This window comes from Lygodium microphyllum, chromosome 24, assembly GCF_053477565.2.
Source record: "Lygodium microphyllum isolate KBCC chromosome 24, Lygodium_microphyllum_v1.1.10, whole genome shotgun sequence".
Classification (NCBI taxonomy): Eukaryota; Viridiplantae; Streptophyta; class Polypodiopsida; order Schizaeales; family Lygodiaceae; genus Lygodium; species Lygodium microphyllum.
Genome location: NC_141158.1, coordinates 124438829 through 124457564, shown reverse-complemented (window position 1 = coordinate 124457564; position 18736 = coordinate 124438829). Strand labels below are relative to the sequence as shown.

General features: G+C 41.7%; 1 protein-coding gene across 1 annotated transcript; it reads left to right on the top strand.

Moving 5' to 3' along the window:
• Positions 1-14640: 14640 nt before the first annotated feature.
• LOC148015614 (uncharacterized) lies at positions 14641-16441 on the top strand. The gene has a single exon (XM_087665609.1). The coding sequence runs from the start codon at positions 14993-14995 to the stop codon at positions 16283-16285; it is 1293 nt and encodes a 430-aa protein (XP_087521735.1). The 5' UTR covers positions 14641-14992; the 3' UTR covers positions 16286-16441.
• Positions 16442-18736: the final 2295 nt, after the last annotated feature.

The following is an 18736-nucleotide window of genomic DNA, read 5'->3' as shown; positions in this document are numbered from 1 at the left end:
ATGATAGATGTGTCAATAGATTTGTTTGATGAAGTGCTACAAATAGGGGGAGTGGAGTAGGAGGAGGAACCAAGCGGTGGACTGAAAACCTAGTTGGCAATTATGAAGGTGATGCAGGCACCTAATGTTTCTAAGGAGGATGAAATAAACTACATGGGCCTTGGGCGAAATAGCAAGGGGTGTATTGGGCATACAAATGTATTTGAGGTTGGAGACACGCTCAAATGCACTATTGGGAGGAGTATCAAAGAGCCTTTGAGGCATAGGTGGTGGGTGGAATGTGGTGGATTGATATATCAAAGCTGAAGAGGAGAGAAATTTATTCGGAGACCTGTATATAGGGAAGTTTAGGAGTGACCTTTTGAAGTCTCAAAATTTTTAAGAGTGAAGATAGACAAGAAGGAAGAGAGGTGCAGTACCCAAGAGCACACACACAAAAGCAACAGAGACTTGAGAACACAAAGAGATAGGATTAAAATCTTCTTCTTTTTCTTTCTTCTTCTTCCACACAAAAGAACCGAGTTTATAACATTACAAAAGACTAATATGAAGTACCGCAACATATATACGCGTGGTCACTAAGTGTGAAGTCGCCAAAGAAAGAAGAGATGGCATAATAAATGTGCCATAACCATGGATAAACTATGTGGATGTAGTCCAACTGTAGAATCACTAGTATATCCTCATGTTGGTCACCTAACATGCCAGTGAATAATATCATGCCACATCACCAAGGTACATAGTGGATGATGCTAGCTCATGTAGAGCTCAACATCTCAACAAGAAGTAGCCTTTTGAAGTCTTGAAATGCTTCATTAGGACCCTACGATAGGGAAACCACATCTACAAAGTCTATGTTGTGAAGACTAGGAGATTTCTTGCATGTACAAGGGACATGGCAGTGGCATGTTAGAGAACCTAACACAGGAATAATTGTAGTGCAAGAAATCACGATCTGCAATGAACCTTTGTTTTAACACGCTGCAGTGTTTTAACAATAGAGAGAAGAAATGAGTCTAGGAGCAGAAGGACCACTTCTTGTGTAGCCAAAATGCCAATGCAGCGTTGCTAGCTACCAAAGGACAAGGAGGGTCTCTCTCTCTCTCTCTCTCTCTCTCTCTCTCTCTCTCTCTCTCTCTCTCTCTCTCTCTCTCTCTCTCTCTCTCTCTCTCTCTCTCTCTCTCTATCTCTCTCTCTCTCTCTCTCTCTCTCTCTCTCTCTCTCTCTCTCTCTCTCTCTCTCTCTCTCTCTCTCTCTCTCTCTCTCTCTCTCTCTCTCTCTCTCTCTCTCTCTCTCTCTCTCTCTCTCTCTCTCTCTCTCTCTCTCTCTCTCTCTCTCTCTCTCTCTCTCTCTCTCTCTCTCTCTCTCTCTCTCTTTCTCTCTTTGTGTGGTTTGATGGTGAGGCTTGCAGGCAACAGTTTTGGCAGCAATCCATCTCAAAGGCATTCAACTGGCGTAAACTCCTGCTACTACACGTGCTGCGCCAACAAGTCCCTGAAAGGAGCTATTCACGCAAGGGTTTTGAGCCTGAACTCATTTGCAAGGAGAAAACCGATGTTCCGTTTTCAATCATGTTTCCATATGGGTTTTTAAAAACACCCCCCCCCCCCTCCATTTGAAAAATAATTAAATACCTTCCAAAAGTAACAAGGGTCAGACTACGGTGATAAAGGCTTGATGGAAGAAAAATTTTTTAAGGTGGCATGTGGCAAAAGCATGTGTGTCTCTCCAACAATAGTAGGGGGTTTTGGAGAGAAACCCTACCTTAGGGGGTGTTTTTTGAAAAATCGAGCAGTTTTTTTTTAATGCATTAAAGAAATTAATATTATAAACAAGATAAATATGTACAAAGCCTCTCAAAAAAAAGTGAGGCTACTTGCAAGCAATCATTTGCTTCACGCCTTAGCAAGGCTCCTACAAAACACTTTAAAGGCTCTATCTGCTTCTTTCACTCCCTTGAGTGAAATCAAAATTTCAGCTTTAAGTCTAGACTATCAATCTCTAGGTACCAAAGGACATTCCAAAAATTCTATCATTTCTCAACCTCCAAATATCCTGCAAAGTAACAACTCTGAGCACATTCCAGAGCTTCAATGTTTGGCCATCATGTCTTCCTTTGTCATCAAAAAATGTGATCTTACAGTCTAGACTCTCATTAAAACTAGCTTTTTGCACCCATTGTTGTACTTGCCTCTGCAGAGGCCTAACTTCCCTACATGTAACATGCCCACCTATCGACTATCCATGCATGTTTTTAACAATCCATCGAGAAACGAGTCTAAGCGACGTTGCCCGATACTCCCATGGAATGTCACGGGGTTTGTTGCCTAGGGTTTTCCAAGTCTGTCTCGCAACAGAACGTCCACAGCCGAACCCACTAAGATCGACCTGAAATTTGGGTTCCTAATAGACAAGGTCTCCTAATAGCATTCTAGCGTTGGGTTCTAGACATCCTACTTTACGCAAAGATACCCAAGCCAAAGCTGACCCATACCACACTTGGTTTAAAGTGAATGGGAAACGAGAGGGATGCGCTGATTAAACCTTTATGCTCTTAGGGCATAGCCCCATTCCAGTCCCCTAAAATGACATGAATCGGGTTCTAACCTAACCATACCTAAAGGTCAAATGACGGTAAAACCTTGTGAGAAGCCTCCCAGTTCTCTGGGACTACCCTCTCATAGGACAGACCGTCGGGGTTCTGCCCACCCACTTCCCTTGATAGCTTTAGTTTTCTAATTAGGTCCTATCACATTTATGTATGACATTCACAATCAGCTTCCTTAATTAGACCTTTTAGGGAACATGATTCATTTGCATAATTTACAGCACTGACATGAAAACAAAACAAGCAGTCCTTTTGACAAACAAGTTCCTTAAGTTATCTTCAAGTTAATCTTTGTCTCTTGCCCATATAGGAGAATTGTGTATCCCTTCTGTGCAACAAAAGTACCCGGTCCAAATCACATGGCACCAAAATTTCCATCCTTAATCTAGAATAGGATCTTCCAACACCCTAGACGTTGAGCTCACGGCAGTCTACAATTCCGTTCTAGTCTAGGCAAGGGGTGTCCAAAGCTCCACTGACCCCAAGCGACCTAGGAGTGAGCACAACTTCTACGGTTGGCCTTTTCACCACTCGACCTTCAGCCCGTGAATCGAGCAATGCCCTTTCAGAGTAATCCGCAGTGCGATCTTAGAGATGATCCACCCGTGCAAAATATCATTCCTTAATTAATCCAATTAATAATCAAGCATAATCAAGGCAATCAGCCTAATATCATCTTCTAGTGAAGCATTCCTTTATTTCCCATGGCTACTTGTCATTGCTAACCTTTGCCATGCTTTTACCATCAAACACAAGCACTTGGAATATTTATCCAAATCACAATGCAACAATCAATTTATTGTAAAAAGCATTTAGGGTGTTGTTTAATCAACCAACAAAACTAATTGTATTTTTTTCCAAACAATACAAGAATAGATGTGATAATAATTCAATCGCATATTCACTCTTCCCCTTGGGATCAAAGAGTGATTCTATACAAAATTTACTTAATACTTGTATGCACAATTCCTAATCTTATTCTTTTTATGATTATGCTATTCATAACCCCTGACCAATTGCTCTATCAACGAATAAGCCATAAGCAACTAAATGCAATTAACTTCCCTTGATACATGCACTTTGCAAACTCCATCTTTCGAATATGTGAGAAAAGGGCCTATCCCTTCCCATGACCTATTCTCGTACATTATAGTATGGAGCCTAATGTATCTCATGCGAGAATCAAAGAAAGCATCTATCAATTTAGAAATACATTACTTACAACCAAAACCGCGATTGGATTGGTAGTGATGCCCTCACCCGAGGCTCCATTGCTTGTTGAGGGATTGCCAATTGTGTGTGACATTTTTCGCTTAGGGGCCATGATCTTCTTCTCTTTTAAACACGGCTCGCACAAGACTTCAACAGCCACTTGCTCGAGAGGAGGGAAATTGGGAAAAATCATCTTGCGGGTTAGGGGATGAGCTCAGGGAAAAGGAAAAGAGAGAATGTGTGTGGCCACCCTCTAAGGAGGGGGAAAGGGAGGAAGAACCTTCTCTCTCTCTCTCTCTCTCTCTCTCTCTCTCTCTCTCTCTCTCTCTCTCTCTCTCTCTCTCTCTCTCTCTCTCTCTCTCTCTCTCTCTCTCTCTCTCTCTCTCTCTCTCTCTCTCTCTCTCTCTCTCTCTCTCTCCTTGTGCTTCCTTGTGCCTTCCCATGCCTCATATTTATAATGAATTAGAGAAGAGGGGATGTGGCTGAGAACAAGAGTTCTTGGTGGAGGGACTCTTAGAAAAATCAGCGATATGATGCTTAACTCATAAATCTAATGGTTCCATTGGCTCCAAAAGGGAGGGTAAAACTCCAAGATAGTTGGTTAGAAAGCTTTCAGATCACTCGTTCTTTCTCTCCCTATTCGAAGTGCTGTCTACTACCTGTAGATTGTGATTGCGGTGCGTGCGATTTCGCTAATCTCTCTCTTTATTTTTTTCTTTTTATAAAATCTCCAAAACTAACTAAAACATCACTTGTCTTTTCTTTTAAATGACATCCAGTTTTAGAAATTTCCATATCTTTTTAGGATAATATCTAAAATATCTAGACTATGCTAGTTTTGCCCAAAATCTAATATTTTTGGACCATTCATTCTATACATAATGACACTAGTGATTAATATGGCTCATAACTCTCGTTCATGTTGTAACTTCTGTGAAGGGTAGCTATGGTCCGTGTTAGTCCGAGAAAAATATTAGATTTATGACTCTAAATTTTTTTAAATAAAATATTTTTACTAAAATAAAAATGGTTAGTTATTAATGTTAGTTAGTTTCTATCTTAGTTAGTCTTTAGTTAGTAACCTTACTCACTTATTAATTGACTAACTAACTTTCGAACTAACCAGCTAACTTTTAAATGCATGGAAATATTGCATTGCACTCCCAAAAAAGATGCCTTACAAACTCCACTTCTCTGCTGCAAAAAATACAAAGGGGCGACATAGGGAATAGTTTGTTAAGCCTCTCTCGAGTTGGCAGCCTATTCATAATAACTTTCCACAACATGAAGTTAAGCTTCCTAGAGGGAGTAGCTTTCCAAATCCTTCTTAATCTTTTCAGCCAGGTCTTATTCTTGGCATGAGGGTGCCACCTCTTCTAGTATTTCGCTATTTTCATTAGAAAAACCTTCTCCTTCTTGAATAGATCACTCGAGTTCTTACACCTCCATAACAGCTTCCCAATTGGAGCTACTATGTACCTCCTTATATTATTTTCATTGACAATTCTAGAGGATGGCCAGTCACTTTTAACTTTCTCAAGCGTCCTTTGCATGAAATCAGCCTCTTTGCTAGTTAAACCATATTGCTCCTTGATGTTATCAGTGGACAAAAAGCTCATGGTAATCGGATCCCAGATGTCTTCCCATTTACAAATCCCCTTACAAGCCAAGTGTTTTGCTAGCCTAGGCTCATGTCTACTAGGTCTATCAGGTGGATCAAGTGCTTCCTTGAAGTACCAAATCATTTGTTTTAGTGAGGCATCTCCCCTTCTATCTTGTCCTCCTTTCCACTTCGCATTATCTAGGATTGATTGCCAGGCTTGCACCATTCTCTCTGCTACCTAGGATTGGAGAATTCTAGTTTTCTGTCCTGAAAGAAGAGGGCCAGACCACGAGTAATTGGCCACCCCTAGACTCTTCACTCCAACCTCCTTGAGCCAAGATTTTAGCAGAAGATTCCAAGACTGTACACCTTCCATCTTTTTAAGCATCCCAAAAAGAAGAGTAGAGGCTTTGGTGGCGAGCTTAGGGATACCTAAGCCACCTTCCTCTTCCCTAGTTGTAATCTAAAGCCGTGGTATTGACCTCCAACCCCTTTGTCCTGGGACCTTATTCCACAACATACAAAAAAATAGGCTTTTTAGTTTAGTCCAAGTTTATTTGCTAAAATTGAAAATCATCTCCAAGAATGTAGTAGTAGAAGCAAGCATAACTTTGATCACCATTAATTTTCCCAAGAAGGAGAGCAATCTATTACTCCACATCTCAATCTTACACTTGACTTTCAACATCATCCAGTTAGCTTTTTGTTTCATGGACACCCCAACTCCTAGAGGACATCCCAAATATCTAAAGAGATCTCCATGATTGATGATCCTGAAACCAAGATCTAACATCCATTCAAGTAGTTCCTCATAGCCTAGGAACACCAACTCGGTCTTGGAGGGGCTAATGAGAGAACCAAAAAGCTCAGAAAACCTATTGTAAACATTAAACAACTCCTGAATAGATTGCTTTTCAGCACTAACCAGATTTGAATTATCATCTGCGAAAAATTGGGCAACAAAGGAATTGCCCCCTGGCATTGGAAGACCCTGGGTGGTACCCTGCCTCAACTTCAAGTTCAAATTCCTGAGAACTAGATCAGTTATGATTGCAAATAGCACGGGGGCCAAAGGGCACCCTTGTCTCACTGATCTTCTGATCTCAAAGGGTCTTGAATAGATACCATTTACCAGTAGCACAGCAGTGGCATTTGTAAACAATGCCTTGACCATTCTCATAAATCCTGGACTAAACCCCATTGATATCATGACCTCCAAGATGAATTGCTAGCTTATCCTATCATAAGATTTATCAAAGTCCATATTAATAAGGACAAACTCAGATTTAGTTGATAAAGCTTGATCCATAGAAAAGATCAAGTTCAAAATAGTGTTGTGAATTCACCTCCCCTACATGAACCCATGCTGCTGAGGGTGAAGGCTTCTACCAAGAATAAATTTGATTCGGTTGGCCATAAATTTGGCAAGGATTTTGTAACCAACACTAAGCATTGTCAACGGTCTCCAGCTACCCATCTTGATCCTATCCAAAGATTTAGGGACCAACTAAATAAGACCTTGGTTACCAACACTCTTCCATCCTATCTAATCCTGTTGAACAGGCGGCACATGTCACTTGCACACTCATCCAAAGTACCTAGAAAGCCTCCACTTGTATGCCATCTATACCAAGAGATTTCCCTTTAGCCATTTTATCAACCACAAACTTGAGTTCCTCAGCTAAAAAGGGTCTACACAGAAGAGCAGCTTCACCTAGGGTGACTAGGTTTCTTCCTTCATCAAGAAACTCATTTAGCTTCAGATAGTAATCAATTGATAACTCAAGCTCAGAACCTACAATTGTTGAAAAGTGCTTGGTAAAGGCTCTTGCTATATCAGTATCATCCTTAAGGATCTGCCCATGACTATCATCAATCATAGTAATCATCTCCTTACTCCTCTTTATTTTCAGGGCCTTGAAAAAAAAACTATTCGGAGCATCACCAACTAAATACGAAGACCCCTTTAACTGTACCTTAGCTACTTCTACTTAGTATTGGAATAGTCCTTCCATATAACACTCTACACTTTTGAGTACATTATGCGGAATAGAATCTTGAGGGCAAACATCAAGATTCTATGCGGAATAGTCCTTCCATATAACACTCTACACTTTTGAGTACATTATGCGGAATAGAATCTTGAGGGCAAACATCAAGAGCCTGAAGAATGCTCTCCTTGACTTGTTTGCTGTTGTTTAGCCTCCCTCTCTTGGCCTATGCATGAGCCCTTCTATACTATTTGGCTACCCCACTATAGCATTGGTACATCTTAACCAGTTGTTGAGTGGGTGGGCTCTAGAGTCCCTACACTTACTCCAGGCCTCCTTGAGTTGTTGGCAAAAGCCCTCTCTCTTAAGAAAAGGGGTATTGACTCTAAACATTTGCGACCCTCCATCTATTGAGTTCATATTGACCATTCTCAAAGTGTACATAATAGGCAAGTGATCCGACATGGCAAACTCTGTAAGCATTGAGAGTCGTACGTCAGGCATGATCCATCAGGCCCCATGGATGAGGTAGATCTTGTCTAACCTGGTTTCACGCCAATGACAGCCCACTTGCTTATTGTGCCAGGTATAGTCAAGTTTTTCCCCTCCTCCAAAAGCCACATCTACATCAACTAGCTCTTGGGACACTTCCCAATCATGCCATTTGTCCCTTTCCTGACATAACATTGAACTCCCTGAAGGGGATGCACTGGTAGTGGAGAAGGAGAAGAGAAAGATGCGGGAGAGAAGAGCACACACAATGTAGGTGCTGTTTGGACTGATATATGAGAGCCTTATTGCACTATCTCATAAATATGAATAAAGAATCTGGGCGGTTATTGTACATGGGCATGCCTAAGGGCCTTTTACCTCAAGAACCTTCCACTAAAAGGCCAATGGGCCAAGGAGTGAAAACAAAGAAAAGAAAAGAAAAAGATAAGGTGAGGAATCATGACATCTCACCCAATGCCGAATCGGAAAGTGAGTTGTGCAAGAAGTTTCGGGAACCTCTGCAAAAGAAGAGTCAAGCATCCCCGAGTCCATGACATCCAGGAGATAAGCGATCCTACAGCTCCATATAGCGGAGCAATCCAAGAATGCTTCTCATGAAGCAAGCATAACTCATGAGTGCAAGATTGTAATGCATAAGCATCAAAGTAGTGCATAGTATTAGCGTGGTGCATAGAAGATAGTTGAGAGCCCATAGACTCTCCAAAGTCAATCGTAGAAGAAGGGCCAACATCTCGAACACATGTCAGACAGGGTCTCAAGATAGTATGCGGCCTCAGTGAAGCGGAAGATTGACATACGACTGTAGCATCAACTATAAAGCGCACTGAACGTGCATCAAGAGGTCTAAGAGGTATCTGCGTCTCATAGAAGACATCATGATGGCTGCATATGACCTGCTGGCATCCAAATCCCATAATCTGTAGGCCTTAAAGTCACCATATCCATAACCAAAGAGGATACATCTACGTGACATAGGCTCATGTGGCATACATACAGATGCCTAGTAGCCAAACATCCTCAAGTAATCATAGGAGGACTGCATGCCACTCCATGCCTCATGGGGTGTAATACCATCCAAGGTCAAGCACGATGTCCTATTAACCAAATAGACTGTCGTCATAAGGGCCTCAGCCCAAAAGCCATAAGATAACCTAGCTGTGGTAAGCATGGAAGCAACCTTTGCATGTAGAGTCAGGCACATGCCATGAGCAATCCCGTAATGCCATGGGCATAGGAAATCAATGCCAGACTATTGACAATAGGACTGAAAGTTGGTAGAGATAGCATGACTATCATAATCCATCTGCAAGCACCTAGGCCTGCAACCAACAGAATCCATAAACCTATCAAGCATAACTGCAGCATCCTCAATCCGTACCAAGGGAAAATCCCAAAGACGATGGGTAGCATGATCCAAGAAGGTCACAAAATGCAAAGCTCCACCAAGTGACCGGGTAGGCATAGGTCCATAAACTGCACAATGGACAAGATCTAGAGGATCATGCCTCTCACAAGATCACCACGAGCCAAAGGCGCTATGCAAGAACCATAAGAACAATCAGGGCAAGCATCAAGATTTGCATGTGACATAAGGAGGCAGCAATGAGTTTGAACGAGACAAGATCTCCATCTCTCTGTGGTGCATATGGCCTAGGCGATAACGCCATAACAATGCACGTGGTATTGGATAACTGCAACCATAGAATCTCCCACATGAGAGACATGCACTGGGTAATGAGAACCAACTCTAGAACCTCTGGCCAAAACCAAGCAACCACGATAGATCTTCCATGACATAACCTGAAGAGAAACTGAGTAACTTACATCATGCAACTGATGGACATACATCAAGCTCTTGCTAAGCATAGGAACATGTAATACATCATGGAGCACAAGAGAAGTCCCATCAGGCAAAGCTAGGTGTATGTCCCATGTACCAACAATAGCATAAGTCTGCTCAAGGCCCAAATCAATACATTTGTCAACCTCCCTGTAAGAAGAGAACCATGCTCTATGAGGGGTAACATGACAAGAGGTTGAAGAATCCAACATCCAATCAAAGACATAGGCCTGATCATTGAGCAAGTAAGTTGTAGGGAAACTAGATGACAAGAGTACATGCTCAACTATAACATCATGGGTAACAACATGTACCTCACCACTAGTAACAGTGGTAACACCCGCTACATCTCCTATATCTCTGACTCTCTGCTCATGGCGAGTCCATCTCTGTCTTTGTTGCTCTCTAATCCGTCTAAAACATTTTCTTTTAACATGCCCAAGCTTTCCACAATGGAAGCATACAACATCTATAAAACTAAAGAACATGTAAAAGACCATAAGGAATCCAAGTCATCATGAATAGGGCTATCCATAGCATCCATGAAGCTCAAGGAGTTGAGGGCTGTTATGAAACCTCAATGGATGGGAGGACATAAAGGCATCAACCAATGATGCAAAAGCTCCCACACGAAGAAGAGTCGTAGCCAACTACATGACATAACCAACCACAATACGGTAAAGCATAAGACATTTGTTATGAGAGCATACGATATTCAGCCATGAAATCAGCCGATAACCATACACATAAGCATAGCTCTGCAGTACATAATGCCATCTTAGAAAAGCCAAGTCAAGCCAAGACCGGCAAGAGGCAAAAAATCCTGCAAGAGTCAAGCTCTAGGAAAAGCCCAAGTATTTGTACAACAATATCCAAATAAGTGGCTCTGTAAAGTATATGACAGTAGACAAAGTGCGTAGCCAGGTAAGCATCAAGAGCAACTACTCTCTGACCTGTATGGGCAAAAGCAAACCAACTAGCATAGAAGCTAGGCAACACAGAAGCAACAAAGCCATAACTGCTAAACCCAAGCACTGTTAAGAAGTCCATTGATCAAGGAGTAACCCGCAAAGAACCAAGCATCAATGAGCAATGAAAGCTCAATAACCAATTGCCAAGACAATGGAGCAAGCACTGTTCAAACATGTATCTGCATCTAAGGAAATCCAAGATCCATAATCGAGGCATTAAGGGCCAAATAGCATCCAAGCTACATAAGTGATAAGCCGAACAAATGCAAACTACTCCACAAAATTCTCAAAGGCAAGTTGATTCAAGCCCAAACATCTGCCATCCTGTAGTCGAACCCAAAAGCATCCACATTGGACATTAGTCCCATAATGGGTAGCACGGGGCATAAACGTTGTCAAGTGAAATGCCAGCTGCAAAGAAAATGATAGTGAACCAAGAATTGAGCCCTACTCTTTGCTCAAGAAGCATCCGGGAGTATAAACATCAAAGTGGCATCATCCAAATACATCAACATATCATCCCGAGTAGTCGGGAGCACCCGTAGACCATAGTTATAACCAAACTGGAGGTAAAATAATCTGTCAACCAAGGTAGCATAAATCCCAACCAACAACGAAGTGTCCACATCCAAATTAACGTTCAATAGCTCTTAAATAGCATATTCGAGCATAAACCATGATAACCAAGGATCAATACATCCAAAAGGACACTCGAATGTCAACAAAGAGCATTATGCATAAGCCGTCCCTGATAAAACCTTGCTGCCCAAACAATGTACATCAGTAAATCCCTGCATAAATCGAGCTATGGAAGCTAAAACCAAGTCCCAAAGCATCTCAAAACATTGGGCAAACATCCCCAAAGCATTTTGGTATCAAATACCAAGCCTTGGGAGCATCACATAAGCTAAGAACATTACATTTTCTTGCTGTAAATCAACTCAGATCTATTGTAAAAAATTATGTGATCAAAATTTGGAAGATCTAACATCGCCATTGCATTGGGAGTGTGCCAAAATCCCAAGTTAGACTCTTATCTTGCCTAAATCGGGTTTTGGTTGCTCGAGATATGAGAAAAAATGAGATTTTTGAGTTAAATTTTGAAATAGGTGCAAAAAAATGTGAGCTGCTACTACTGGGGGGGCCTGCTAGTTATGTTGAGGATAAGAGGGCGAATGGGGGTATACAAGGTGCCCAATAAAGCTAAGGAACACCTACAAAGAGCCTATGAGGGCCGGGGAGAGGCATGAGATGAAATCTTACCTCAGGGGAAAGAAGCCATGGCTGTCATTGAAGCTCCAAGCTCTAGATCTTCAATTCGGGCTGAAGTAATGTCGGGCCAAGCTCCACGATCAAAATATGATCCAAAGCTCTGATACCACTCAAAGGGGATGCAATGGTAGTGGAGAAGGAGAAGAGGAAGATGTGGGAGAGAAGAGCACACACAATGTAGGTGCTGTCAAGAATGATATATGACATCCTTATTGCACTATCTCATATATATGAATAAAGAATATGGGTGGTCAGTGTACATGGGCAGGGCCAAGGGCCTTTTACCCCAACACTCCCACCATGCGATCGATCAGACTCCTGAAGAGTCATATTTTAATTGCCTAAAAAGATGGCGTTTTCTTCAAATTCAGCTCGTTCAAGGCCCCCCTAAAGTAATGCTTTGTATGTAGAGGAATTAGGTCCATACACTGATGTGACAATCACTTCTTCCCTGCCCATACAAATTGATGCTACTACAAAACTATAGTCACCTCTCTTGAGTACGAGTGATGAATTTAGTGATTCTTTAACAAGAAGCATTGAGCCTCTCCGACCTTGATTGCAATAATCCCCAAAAACTGCGTACCACTTGTGTTTTATCTCTTTGGCTTCTTCACTACCAAGCTTTACTTCCTGTAGTGCAAGTACATTAGGTTTCCTCCTCCTTAGCAGGGAATAGCAAGCATCCCTTTTGGCTGAGCTGACTATTCCATGAATATTCCAAGTGATCAGGGGGAGATGATGCATTGAGAAGCTATTCGTAGATAAAGACATCCTTCCCCTCTTCACCATCTTCGTCCAAGATAGCAGAGTAATTTCTATCCACCAATGGTGTGCGTGCCAATATCTTGAGAGATACCTTCTTCCTCTTCCCTTTAGTAGCTTTGGAGGTTGAAGGGGGATTATTCTCCTTGTTCGGAATGCTCTCCGTATGAGAGTTTTTGGTTGGTGTACCCAATTGCTGTGCTTGCTAGACCATGCGTTGACTCTCCTTAGGTTTCCCCCTAACATCACTTGCCACTGTGGGTTCTTTTTGGTCAGCAGGATGGCCATTCTTGGCTTTCCCTTTAATTTCAATGCTACGGGAAGATTCTTGTTTCTTTTCGTGTGATCGGCTATAGAGGGTGTTTGACCTTGGGTTCTCATTTGCCACACTAACTTGTGGTTTCTCTTCTTTAGTGCCTTCCTTTCTTGGGCAATCTTTTGCAAAATGCCCCAAACTCTTGTATATGAAGCATGTATTAGGGAAGGCTGCAAATTTGACATCAACCAACAACTCCAAGCCATTGGGACAAAAAACTTCAAGCATGTCAGGTATTTACTTCCGTTTGTCCCAAAGGATACAAGCCTATTTTTCTACTTTGATAGCTCCATTGACTGATGTGACAGCCAGTACGTAGAGAAGCTTCCCCAATGCTCCAGCTAGAACTGCAATCTCGCCATCTAGCCAGGCTGGTAACCTAGGGATTTAATTATTTTGTAGCTAAAGACTACTAGGTATTCACTTTTGTTGGGTTTTATTTAATTATTTTCTTACAATTGTGAATGTTATAGTTGATGTGTAGAGCAGGTGGCAGTGGCGTTGGGTAGCACTGGGCGATGGCGTGAATTCCAAATGCCTAGAAGAATTACTAATTTTGATGGGTGCGTGCCTTATCACTAAAGGAATGGCACCACTATTTATTTAAGCGCGCTTATTTATTAAAGCACTTGACAAAATATTTATTATTTTGTATGAGCATAGACACTCGGTTAAATATTTCATCATTTGATATTTGTATTTGGGCACATCCCAAATTTTTGACACCCAAATGCCTTACTCTATATTTGGGCAAAATCAAACACAAAATCCAAAAAGAATGCTATTTGTAAAGTGGGCTATTTTTGAGCTTGGAGATCAATAAATCTATAAATACATGCATTGTGAAGCGCTCACATAAGGCATGGGGGAGGATATTGCACCCAATTTGTCTTCTTGTCTCATGTCATGCAATTTCTCTTTTGCTTTTTATGAATGTTTGTAGAGTTCTTTGTTCTTGGGGGACCTTCTGGCATTCATTACGCGCCTATATAGCATCCGATCTGCGCACCATGTGGCCAATAGAGAAGTTAATAGGAGCATGCAACACATTCTTGCCAACCTCAACAGAATCTTTCTTTCTCCGATTATAGACCCTTTGATCCTCACACATGCATTTCTCCACCACTACAGCATCTTCTCTAGTGGTGACAATAGATGCATAATCCATTTCCATTCTCTCATCTTGCTTCTGTTGCTTCAAAGCTACCTCGGCTTCACCATGACTATTTGCAAATTGTTTTGCCCCTTGCATTCAAGCAAAGGGCCTGGTTTCTCGTGTCAGAGACACGTCACAAGAGTGCAAGAAGAAGGCGCATCAGCTTAGGTTGGAGCTCGGTTTTTTATGTAGGTGTGTTATTTTTTTCAAAAACCGGGCGGTTTTGGGAGAAAGCCAAGAACCTCAGTGACGGTGGAGGGCTGCTGTAAATGCAGTGCTGACTTGCTCAACTTTACAGAAAGTCCCCATGTGGCACCACTCTTCTCAAGGCTTGCATTTAGACCAACAACAAAGCATAGATTGATGGTCGGACAACTTTTAAAGTATAAACCGCATTTACGTTTTTAAAACAAAAACACCAAGGAAGAGAAGGGGTATGATCGATGAGCGGCGTCTTCTTCCTGTCTAGGGTTTCCTCTGCCAACAGCAGGACCCAAGCTGCATCTTCCTGTCCCGGGGATCTGCATGATCTTAGCGTACAGAACGCGATACGTCAATAATTGAGCCTGCATTCTCGCCCTGTCGTTGCCGTACCTGTGATCGTCCTTATCGACAAGACAGAATCAGCGACCATGGCAAACGCACATCCCTGCGTCTGATCGCACCCTTCCCTGACCGGAGCTACCTGTGCCATCGGACCTGCTCTCGCACATCCCAGCTTGTACAGCGCTTGCTGCCGACCACCATGAATTTTTTCAAGTCCTCGTTCTTTTCTGACTTTAAGCTCCCGGAAGTGCTCTCCCCTCCGCAGGAAGAATCAGAAAAGGACCAACCTGGTGTTGGTGATGCCAACGCTTCGCAGGCACGCAAGGATGCCGACACCTCCCAGTCTTCTTCAGGTCATGAGGAACAGGCTGGGGCATGGGGCTTTGGCAGCCTTGTGAAGTCTCTCACTCTCAAGTCAGAGGAGATGCTACAGGCGTATCGCAAGGATCTGGAAGAGTTTGGTACGGGATTGAAGATGGAGACCCAGCTCATTGCTGAAGTTGCAGCACATGCCGTTAAGGATCTGCCTACATCCCTCGAGACAGGTGCATCTGTAGCACAGGAATCACTGGAGTCCGTAGGTCAAGTGATCGAGGATTTCAGCAGTTCTGTGTGGCGGGGAACTGCAGAGATCATCACACAGGGAAAAGAAGCTGTGCTTAGAGGTGACGATGATAGTGAAGTGCCTGCAATTGCTGCATCAGCATCATCCTTTACCAGGTATGATAATGTTCCCATTATCACTGGTAGGTATAGCCGTTTTGAGGCTCAGGTTAGGGCCATGCAGCACGATAGTAGCACTTACTGTGATGAACCGGAAGACACTGGAGATTATTCGGCTTGGAAGTCTTCTTTTGATCTTCAGAACAAGTGGCCAGAGATCAAATCTCTGCTAAAGGAGAATACTTTCTGCCAAGAACTTTTCACCAGGTTTGTCCCTGCCGTTATATGTGAGGAGGTCTTTTGGACAAGGTATTTCTATCGACTTCATAAGCTTCGACAGACTGAAGAGGCCCGGGCAGACTTAGTCAAGCGGGCAAAGGCCCTAGAGGAAGAAGATTTAAGCTGGGATACTGAAGATGAGAGTGAAGGTGAGGTGCAGTCTGATAATCAAGGCATTCAGAAGAAAACACCTAATTTGGAGGAGGGGATTACAAAAGCAGAGGATGTAAACCTGGAGAATGAGAGAAGTGAGACCAAGACAAAGAGTGCAGATATGTCGACAGGTACCAGTGATGCAAATGAGAAAGGCAATGTGGACAATAAGGGTGTTGTGCAGGGCTCTGCAGAGGAAGAGGATGATCTTGGCTGGGAGGTTGCAGAGGATGTTGAGTCATCTAGTAGTAATGATGGCAAAAAATCATCAAACAGCGAGGCTAGCTGGGAGGTACCAGATGTGCCCAGAGAGGCAATAAGAAGAAGATTTACTGCTCAGGAGGAAGAAGATTTGAGTTGGGATGTGGATGATGCTGATGATGATACTAGAGGTTGATGATACGAATGTGGATATTTGTTTTCATTTCCCCTTGGTATTTGTTTTGCTTTTATATTGAATTGCATGCTGTGTCAGTTACAGCAGTCAGTCCTTTGTACAAATTCGACTGCCCTCAAGTATACATATGATGCTCATTCTTGTCTTTACAAGCAAGTTACTGTCTTCATGTCTGATTTTTTGCTGTTATGGTCCAGAGTTGAGTTTTAAATGGTTACTGAGAAAACTGTGTGTATCCGAGTGACTTGTAAAGAGGATTATTGCAGTAGCAAGATATTGCTGTTGATGGAGTTGAGACTATGCAATGCTAAGTACACTGGTTTTTGATGACTAGTTGACTGAAATGTCTTGGGATATATTGTGTGGAGGAATGGAGAGTAGGCCTTTTGTTCTGTGCACCAGATCTATTAAAACTTGTGGTTATGGCAGTTTTCACAGTAGCCCTGATATAATTGTGTTTGTGGCTCTAATGTTTCAATCCTTGAGCATATCATGCATGATAGGTGTACAGTTCTTTCATCAAATAGAATTGCCAGAATATTTTAATCGATAATTTGAAATCAGAGTGGGAAGATGTAAGAAGAATCAACCATTTTTTGTTGTCTCAAGTCAATTTTTGTAAAGAAGGTTAGCCCTAATGGGTTTAACTAACCTTGGGACTTTTGTCGCCTTTGCATGTGCATCTGACTGATTTTAATTTGCATTCTGCGACCAGAGGCTCAGCTTGTTCAAGATGGGGCAAACGGGCCGATAGACTGACACTTAACAATATGCTATTTTAAAACCTAGTTCAATGATATAATATTTGTTTTATAGTTGAACTACATGTCTACCACTGGGGTAAACACAGTGGGGCATTTGACCCCTCAGTAGCTTTAGCTTTGATAGTGAACAGTTGTGAGAAATATAGATAAACAAGTATAGGGGTGGATAATGTTATTTATAAAGAATTGGTGTGTTCAAAAGGGTGAGTGGGCCATGCATCCATAGGTAGTTTGAAAGAGTGCGTGACCTTTGTCCATCTTAGTACAAAGGTAGAAACGTTGAACACATTTGTTTCGTCCATTAATTTTACACAACTTTCCTTGGGCATTTCGAGTTGTATGATTTTGAGTTGCACAACATTCTAGGCTTCAATGTACACCATTGCTTACATGCACCCTTGGTGTGCACACTTTGCCAAAGCAATACTTCCATGTAGTCCTTGTATATTTTGCATACTACCAACAACAACAATGTTCAACATGGGGTGTAGTCTTTGCATAAAATTGAAAGTGCATGCAATAAAATGGACACATTCCTCTTATGGTATTAGTAATCAATCACATGAGCTATAATAAGAACTACTCAACTACCTATGTATTGAAATGTTCCATATTGGCTTACATGTGAAACATAATGCATTTGACTACATGTCATGAACTAGTTTTCATGCTTAGGGCCTTCTTAGGGACTATCTAATGGGACTAGGGATATCTCAGGGACTCTTATTATACAAAGGGATCCACTGCACTTTGACTCATTAGCTTGGATTACTTGTGCTTGGTTGCTCTTAGATAGGTTGTTTGACTTTGGATTGGATGTAGCCTTAGGGCTTTGAGCTTATGTGGAAGTAGGCATACATCCATTGCATATAAATATACCCCTTAAGAGTTCAATACAAGTGTTCGCCATTTATTTTGCTCAAATTAGCTACTTTAAGGGTAGCTCGTGGGTGCAATGAAGTTTAATAGTTCCATTGTTGCATTATTGAAACCATTGGTAGTTTTTTTAATAACAAAGGACATGTGAGTTAAGGTTTGTCATTGGCCAAAACAATGACGAGGCATAATGTTTAGGATCTCCTAGGGAAAATTTACAAGGGATAATGCAAGCAATTTTTTCTAGATCGATACTTGATATTAGCTATCAAGATGTCATGCAATTTTTGTCTTGTTTGAGAAGATAGTATCACACACTATCACCTTTAAAGGATGCTTATAGATGGCCTTCTTGAGAATGATGTTTGGGGCTCAAAGTCTCAAACGAATTCAACCTAAGGTAAATAGTTCTTATGCACATAAGTTCTCTTTAGTTTGAAGTCAATCAAGAAATGAAAAAGAAATGATGATTGTAGTGAAAGAAAAGTATATAAACCAACCTACACCAAGTCAAAATCCAAGGGTACGCACCAATATATAAACTCTAGTTCCCTTCCTAGAAGTATCTTTGGATGCAAGAAGAGTTCCAAAGGACTAGCATGTATACATTTTCTCACAAACTTCTCACAAGCGAGCTTTCAAAGAAAAAGCAAAAGTAGCAATTTCAAAGAGGACCTTTGCTAGATTTCACACACTTCTAGAAAATTGAAAATATAACACAAAGATGATTCTTAAGTGTGTTGCACAAAAGTAGATAATTCCTTGGGTGTGTATAAATGGAAAAGCAATATTCAAGGACGCCATATTAAAA

Bases quoted from the DNA above. Each gene is read 5' to 3' on its own strand.
- LOC148015614 (XM_087665609.1), top strand. From the start codon at position 14,993: ATGAATTTTTTCAAGTCCTCGTTCTTTTCTGACTTTAAGCTCCCGGAA.